The sequence below is a fragment of the Morus notabilis genome, unplaced genomic scaffold (assembly GCF_000414095.1).
Source record: "Morus notabilis unplaced genomic scaffold, ASM41409v2 Scaffold1278, whole genome shotgun sequence".
In the NCBI taxonomy this organism is placed as follows: domain Eukaryota; kingdom Viridiplantae; phylum Streptophyta; class Magnoliopsida; order Rosales; family Moraceae; genus Morus; species Morus notabilis.
This window is the reverse complement of record NW_010364151.1, coordinates 39,661-47,555: the sequence shown is the minus strand read 5'-3', so window position 1 is coordinate 47,555 and position 7,895 is coordinate 39,661. Positions and strand designations below refer to the sequence as shown.

The 7,895-nt window shown below is 35.9% G+C and overlaps 1 protein-coding gene across 1 annotated transcript; it reads left to right on the top strand.

Annotated features, from left to right (window-relative positions):
* The first annotated feature begins 552 nt into the window (after nt 1-552).
* LOC21385073 (GPI ethanolamine phosphate transferase 3) lies at nt 553-7,285 on the top strand. The gene is made up of 18 exons (XM_024170621.1): nt 553-603; nt 1,084-1,173; nt 1,316-1,435; nt 1,537-1,620; nt 1,886-1,963; nt 2,330-2,455; nt 2,538-2,627; nt 3,114-3,149; nt 3,248-3,303; nt 3,448-3,592; nt 3,765-4,209; nt 4,367-4,461; nt 4,608-5,157; nt 5,310-5,445; nt 5,654-5,695; nt 5,954-6,107; nt 6,240-6,323; nt 6,415-7,285. The coding sequence occupies exons 1-18, from the start codon at nt 553-555 to the stop codon at nt 6,547-6,549; spliced, it is 2,517 nt and encodes an 838-aa protein (XP_024026389.1). The 3' UTR covers nt 6,550-7,285.
* Nucleotides 7,286-7,895: the final 610 nt, after the last annotated feature.

The following is a 7,895-nucleotide window of genomic DNA, read 5'->3' as shown; positions in this document are numbered from 1 at the left end:
GAGATAAATAAGTTTCCTAACCAATCTTTGGTATCTTCCTTTGTCAACTGGTGCACTATCATATTTACTTTCTAGTTTTGAGTTGGAGGCCATAGGAGTGTCAGCTGGCTTGCATTCGAGCATCCCTATCTCTTTCAAGAGGTCTAACACATACTTCCGCTGTGAAACTGAAATGCCTCTTTTTGACCATGCTACTTCCATATGGAAGTACTTGAGATTGCCCAAGTCTTTGATCTCAAATTCTTTAGCTAGAAAACTTTTGAGCTTGAGTGTCTCTTCATCATGATCTCCAGTTAGGATGATGTCGTTAACATACACGATGAGTATTGCCTTTTTACCCGAAGATGAGTGTTTGACAAACATGGTGTGGTCTGTCTCATTGACCATACCCAAACTTCTTGACAGCCCTAGTGAACCTGTCAAACCAAGCTCTTGGTGACTGCTTGAGTCCATACAAAGACTTCTTGAGTTTGCATACCTTGTTGGTAGTGGCTAGTGTGTCAAATCCAGATGGTATCTCAATGTAGACTTCTTCTAAATTCCCATTGAGAAATGCATTTTTCACATCCAACTGATATAGTGGCCAGTCTAGGTTTGATGCAAGTGAGAGTAACACTCGAATTGTATTGAGTTAAATAGCAAGGAAGGAAAGGATCACTTCCTGAGAATAAGCAACTAAAATAGGAAAAAACATAAAAACAGGAAATTGGTCATATAAAACCAGTATCCCTTTATTCTAGGTAACAAATTAAGCTAATTATTAACAATTAGTCTCTAGAAATCAGATTACAACTAATTCCTAGAAATCAGGTTGTAAATCACGGATTTCCACATTTATAAAATAAATTATATTCATAATCTGAAACTCAATATAATGCTGACTAATATTCCTACATATTCCACTTTAATGATTGAAGTTTTGGCTTTTGAGATTTTGAGCCATAGCATCTATACATGCCATCTGAAAATCATTTTTTTTTCCCTGCTTTTTTTTCCAAGTCAAAATTTTTGAAGTTAGACCAATTTTCTTTTGTTAGGTCAGCCTTTTAACTTGATATTTTCTTCTCTTTTTAAGGTTTTCAGGGCATAACAACTGGTGGATTACCCACTTTTATTGATGTTGGGAATAGCTTTGGAGCTCCTGCAATTACTGAAGATAACTTGTTACATCAGGTTGGTTTTTTACTCTTTTATGTCTATATATTTGCTCGAGTTCTTCTTCTTTTATATGGTGATGATTACCTTTTTTTTGTCCCCGATTACAAGATTTTTAGTTTCTTGTAGTGATATACACCGAATTTGGACCTTCTTGCAGTTAGTTCAAAATGGAAAACGAGTTGTGATGATGGGGGATGACACATGGATGCAGTTGTTTCCTCATCATTTTGAAAGATCTTATCCTTTCCCCTCTTTTAATGTTAAAGATCTTGATACGGTATGATTTAATGTAAGCTCAGACTTTAAGTTATTTTCCCCAATAGGTAGTTCTAAACAATTATACTTATCCCAAGAGTCTAATTTTCATTGATCTTCTAGGTAGACAATGGATGCATTGACCATCTTATTCCATCCTTGTATCAAGAAGATTGGGATGTTCTTATTGCACATTTCCTTGGTGTGGTACGGATATCTTCTTTGCTTTAAAGTTGAATTTACTTTGGTGTTCTTGAGTTAAAAAAGTTGGAATATCTCATCTTAGGGAAGAACCAGAAATTATTGTTTTTGGAAGCATGCGGCTTGCTATTTCCTTAGGACCTGGATCAAGTTACTAATTGCTTTGCTTGAGGAAAAAGGGTTGGAAAAAAAAAAACTTTATTCATCAGTGTGTATCTGGACATGCTATTCAAGAATTTTAACTTCTTTTTTCTATTTATATGTGTCTTAGGATCATGCTGGACATATTTTTGGCGTTGACTCTGTTCAAATGCTAGAAAAACTGGAGCAATACAATGTCGTTTTACAGGCAAGTTTCTTGAATCATTCTTGTCGTTCCTCTTTTGTGATGCATCTTTCAGTTTCTCCCTCTTTCTTTGTCAAACTTCTTTTAGGAAAAAAAAAAGTCTATTAAAGGTGGTTAATTTAAACACACAGGAAATCTTTTGATTAACTCTCCCTTTCAATCTTTGCTCTTTCCATGTGGACCGCTTGCCTTATATATTACGAGGGGTTTCCTCTGTATACCATACTTTTTCATGCTTGTCACACTTTTTTCAATAGAGTTAACGTGCAAGCTTTTCCACTAACCTCCCTAATAAGTTGATATGCTCTTGTGCATGCTCTTTTCTTGTTCTCTTATTTGTGAACAAACTGACCATTTAGTCCGTTGCAGAAAGTAATTGAAGTGCTAAAGAGTCAGTCTGAAACTGGTGGGTTACATGAGAATACTTTTCTACTTGTGATGGGTGATCACGGGCAGACCATTAATGGAGATCATGGAGGTGGTGGTCCCGAAGAGGTGAATTTTCCCTTTTAATTTACTTTGTGGTATGGTTTTATTTATCACATATATTACTTCTAACTCGAGTTACGTCATGCAGGTGGAAACATCTATATTCGCCATGAGCTTTAAGCAGCCTCCATCTTCCATCCCATCCAAATACAATACATTATCTGGTGAATCTGATTTGGTATTTCCTAGTGACATCTTGATTCTGGATATTTTACCCTTGTTCATGTTATTCCTACACCTACTGATTTTTTTAATTATTACTACTACTACTATTATTATTATTATTATTATTTAATTTTTTTTTTATCACCCTTCCATCTGAGGGGGTTAAAAAGAGGAAACAAAGTGAAATATACACTGAAAATCGGGAAGAGAAGAGGAGAAATACTTGTAGGGAATCAAAAAAACTTAAAGAGAGATGCTGCAAGGGTTTAAGGAACTGTCATATTATTATACTACAGACAAATTAAGTAAATAGACTGTAAATAAAGTGTCAACTGATTTGCCTCTAGAAAGTCACATCCTTTCATCCTTTCTGTCTTTTTTGAAATGAAAACTGTCTTTTCAAATGTATGCAATGAATGATACTAGTTTTCATGAGCCAGAACTCGAGTTTGTTTTCTTTTGAGATTTGGATAAATTTGTTTTAATGTTCTAATTTCAGGATAAGAAGAATCTGCGTATCAGCTCCATCCAGCAGGTTGGGATATTAATTTTTTCATGAAATATGCGACTCTTTCTTCTGATTATGTTGGAACTTTTCCGTGCGATCCACACTTAGTTTAGTCATGTTTGCAGCTTGACTTTGCAGCTACTATTTCAGCACTGCTCGGTATCCCTTTCCCTTTTGGAAGGTGTGTTGTAACCACCACTTCAAATTTGTTGATACTCATTCTATATTGTTTAGTTAATTTGTAATTTTTAGCCCAAAATTCTAAGTTTTTTCTTGCTTTTCTAACACTTGGGACGCTTGGGTGTCATTGTTGATTTCTTTTCAGCATTGGGCATGTGAATCCTGAGCTATATGCTTTAGGTGCAGGAACATTGAATTTTAAAGGAGTAGTAGAAAATTGCGAAAACCAGTCAAAATTAGAAGAATGGATGCTCAATTATGCTAATGTACTCTGCATGAATTCTTGGCAGGTATCACTTTTTTATTATAGACTGCTAGGTTAAAAGGATAATTACGCAAATATGTAAGAGAACTTTGTTTAATTTACAAATAGACAAAAGACATATTTTTAAAGAGTATGTACCCAAATGAAAAGCATCGCCTGATGTATTCTTTTTTTTTTTTTTTTTCCCTTTTTTTCAGGTGAAAAGATATATTGATGTTTATTCTGCTTCTTCTGTTATTGGATTTTCCAGTGAAGACTTGTTCCATATAGCAGACCTTTATGCTCAAGCAGCGGAGAAATGGGTATCTCATACAAAGAACTTTTTCACTTATAAAAACGAAAGCTGCAATACAGTGTTGCCTGCTCTTGAGAGGCAGATTGATGCTTATTCTAATTTCCTTGCAAGTGTTGCTGAGCTAGCACGGTCCAAGTGGACTGAATTTAATTTAAAGTTGATGGCAATTGGTTTTGGCATAATGTTTCTGTCAATATGCATCCATATTCTTGCTATTACTAAGGTGAAAAGGCAAAATGCCATTTCTTTTTCTGCATCGGGAGATTCAGGAATTTCCTTTGGGCTATTTTTGGCTTGTTTTATAGTGGCAATACGTGCGTGCAGCTTCCTCTCAAATAGTTATATTTGTAAGTTCCGTATACTTTATAAGTTGTGCGATGGCTGTGTCGTACTTGCTTAATATATTAGTTTGCAGTAAAATTCTTTTGTTTTTTATTCTGTTTTTACGGGTTTCTTTTGGGTGGTGGATGGTGCGGAATCTGATATTGTTAATTTTCTGATTAGTGGAAGAAGGAAAAGTAGCAAGCTTTCTTTTGGCCACAAGTGGAATTGTTAAGTTACGAGATTCAATCAAGAAGAAGAAAAAGATGGTACTGGAAGTAAGTATATGTCGAGACTTGAGTGGTTATTTCTTTTTCTAGTAAGCTTAAAAGGTTTCCCAACATGTAATTCTCTTTCGCTTTCTTTGAGGATTCTGGAAGAAATATTGAAGGTGCTTGTGATTTTAATTTTTGGTTCTTTGCAGGTGATTGTTTTCCTTCTTGTAATTACAATTTGCAGGCTTACTATTGAAGTTGGATTATCAAAGCAAACTCCAGGTTTTGATTTTTCGAAATTTTATCCTTCATGGATGCTCAGGAGTACCTACGGCCTTCCCGTTTTGTCATTTATAACTGAAATTGTGCCCGTGATTTTCTTGATGCTACTGGCAATCTTCCTATACAAGGCCATAAGTAGTGGCTGTTCTGAGGGGTTATGTAAATATGTCGCCATGGGATCTATTTTGAGTTATATGCTCATAGCATTTCACTGGGTCTCCGAGATTAACATATTAAGTCCAGGTTGGGTACTTGGAGGCATTGGAAGAAATTTGGTTCCTCGGATAATTTATGCCATTGGATTTGCACAATTATCGTTACTTATGTTCCATCAGCTCTTCAACAGAGAGAAATCTTTTGATTGGAAGAAAATTTTAGTTGATAAAACCGTGGCCGTGCTATCTTCATGTAGTTCAACAATCATCATTCTATTGGGAAAACAAGGGCCCTTGGTTTCTGTAGCAGCCATAATTGGAGGTACACTTTTTTCATTACTTTTGGTCCATAGTTTCTTCTTTCATAGATTCATCACTGGATGATAGGCGTGGTTATCACATTAAATGGCAGAAGTCAGAACCGCAAGCTCTTTTTTTCCTTGAAAATCGGTTTTATTAAGTCTACTTTTGCAGGTTATTGCATAATGAGGCTGGGCGATATTAAGCACGATGCCAACAACAAAGGCACTGGAAACTCAACAATCGACCCGCTAACTGTAACACAGTGGAGCATTTTAGGAGTGTGTCTGTTTTTCTGCACTGGACACTGGTTTGTTGTTTATTCTATCCAAACGTTTCCATATTTGTTGCACTGTCCTTCCCAATGGCTGTGTTGGTTTCGATAATATCTTTGGTTTCTGGCTAATAAATATATTTTTTTATATATATTAGACTTGTAACTTTTTATGATTCAGCTTTTATGTTTTTGATCTTTGGTTCTCTCATGTCTGATTTTTTCTTGAAAACCTTTGCATCAGGTGTGCTTTCGATGGCCTCCGATATGGTGCAGCCTTTATCGGGTGAGTCATGGGTGTGTCTAAATACGTAGTTTCCAACTCAACATCCATGGATGTGCTAGTTAACCAACTATGGGTGTAACAGGTGGAAGCATAGAACTTTTGGTACTATTAGACGGCATAAAGAATTATATTTGACTAATGATTGACTCTCCCAAAGTGATGCAGTCACTTGGTCTTTGTTATCTCCTTCTATCCATTAGGAGTTACTTTCTTTGAGCTCTCTAGATAGATACTTAAAACCCCAGAAATGCTTTCCAGGTTTGATGAATTCGTCCTAGTTCGACAAGCAATCCTTCTCACCATTGATACATTTGGTCTCTCTCTCATCCTTCCGATATTTGGACTTCCATTTCTTGTTGCGTGCTGTCGGACTGAATATCGAAAGCATGTCATATTCACACAGTTATCCCTGGTAAGTTTATCATCTAATTACGTTGACTTAGTTGCACTTTTTCTTTGCAAATTAGCAGTTAATTCCAATCATCCAACCTCTTGGCTTTGCCTAATCAGTTTTGAAGACTAAATACAAGCTTTGGTATTTTAGGTGTATTTGTTGTACGGGCTCATTATGGCCACTACGGTAACAGCCACTATGGTGTGCGTCGCAATTCATAGGCGGCATTTGATGGTAAAGGCGCTTCTTTAGCATGTTTAGTTCTTCATTACTCAATAGTGCATGCCAATTAACTTGTTTCTCCACCTTCACAACAACCTTGCAGGTATGGGGATTATTTGCTCCCAAGTTTGTGTTTGATGTGGTGGGTCTGGTGCTTACAGATTTCTTAATCTGCTTGGCTTCGCTCTACTATTTCGGTCATAACTCTACACCACAAAAGCAGATTGATGAAAAGTGATGAAAAGTGACTGCGTGCTTCTTAATGGAAATGGTCGGCTAATCTCCTCCAGATATGTTAGTTGCTGGTGTCAATCAGACATGCTATTTGGCTGATGTGATTAAAAAGAATTGTTTAATTAATTCATTTGTTTAGAACCACAGGATGTAACTAATTGGTGGGTTCAAATTTTGGCCTAATCTCGAATGGAAATGGGGGAGTTTTGACGATGGGGATAAGGAGAAGCCCTTGGAATCGAATTTTAAACCGGTGTGACCCTGCTGTATGCTTCCGGAGTCAGCCAAGAAGAAGACCACAAAAAGTAAATCAATGGAAAGCCAAGCTTGTGAATTTTCATCATTTAAAAAAAAAAACAAAACAAAACAAAATGTAGCTGCCTTGACTGCACTCTTTCAACAATCAAGCAAGGCGTGCTTTTTGATGCAGAGAAGTGATCCGTGATGAAAGTGGCGTAAGAGGCTGGAGGATGTTAAAATCGGTCGTTTTTGCACAAATCTCTTATAAAAACTGGGTATTAGATTGTTAAAGAGTTTGGGGTGATTTACTCATTGTTGAACAGGTTTCTCATGTCTTTAAGATTCGTGGGAATTGAATAACATCATATATAGTGGTATTCATATTACTCTATTTTAAAAGAAAGTGAATCCCATGGAATTCACATTCCCGATAATGTAAAAATTGCAATTCTTGTATTAAACGTAAGAATTTGAGAAGATTCTCATTCTTATTCAAAAATTTCCCCGTACCAAACACTCTCTTAGTGGGATTTAGCATGTGTCCTTGAGTTAGAAATAGATTGGTTAGCGGAATGTAAAATTTTTGCGGCCTTTTTTTCTCCGTGCAAAATATGGTAATTACATTCAAATAAATAATTAATAAAGGTATAAATTATTCATAAAGTTGTACAATATGGTAAGTTGTATGAAGTCATATAATTAGTAATATCGTCAATTGATTCGGGTTGGAGAAAGCTCGTCGTATTGAGTGCTCTCTGTAGTCGATCTGCAAAGGGTGCATGGAATGTAGACGTTAAAAGTGCCGAAAAAATAACACTCTACTGAGGGAACGTTATACATATTACATCTTATTTTTAACATGAACTGAACAAAAAGTTTAAAACTGAAACGAGTCGGTAGGTTAAGGTTAAAACAATTTGAAGGTTTACTCAAGTAAGATTGGGGTGAAATTAGAAGACCGCTTTTAAGACTAACCCTTGCTTTGATATACAGCATGTTAAACAAAAATTAACTATGGTCTCTTGAGGTTAACATACGTGGTTTAGGTCCGTTCGTTTCACTCCTTTAAATTTAAAATTTAAGTTAAAAAGTGAATTCATACGAGAGAAA

Bases quoted from the DNA above. Each gene is read 5' to 3' on its own strand.
- LOC21385073 (XM_024170621.1), top strand. From the start codon at position 553: ATGCATTTTTCACATCCAACTGATATAGTGGCCAGTCTAGGTTTGATG. The intron at 604-1,083 runs GTGAGAGTAACA...TAAGGTTTTCAG, and splicing joins CCAGTCTAGGTTTGATGCAA to GGCATAACAACTGGTGGATT. The intron at 3,593-3,764 runs GTATCACTTTTT...CCTTTTTTTCAG, and splicing joins TCTGCATGAATTCTTGGCAG to GTGAAAAGATATATTGATGT.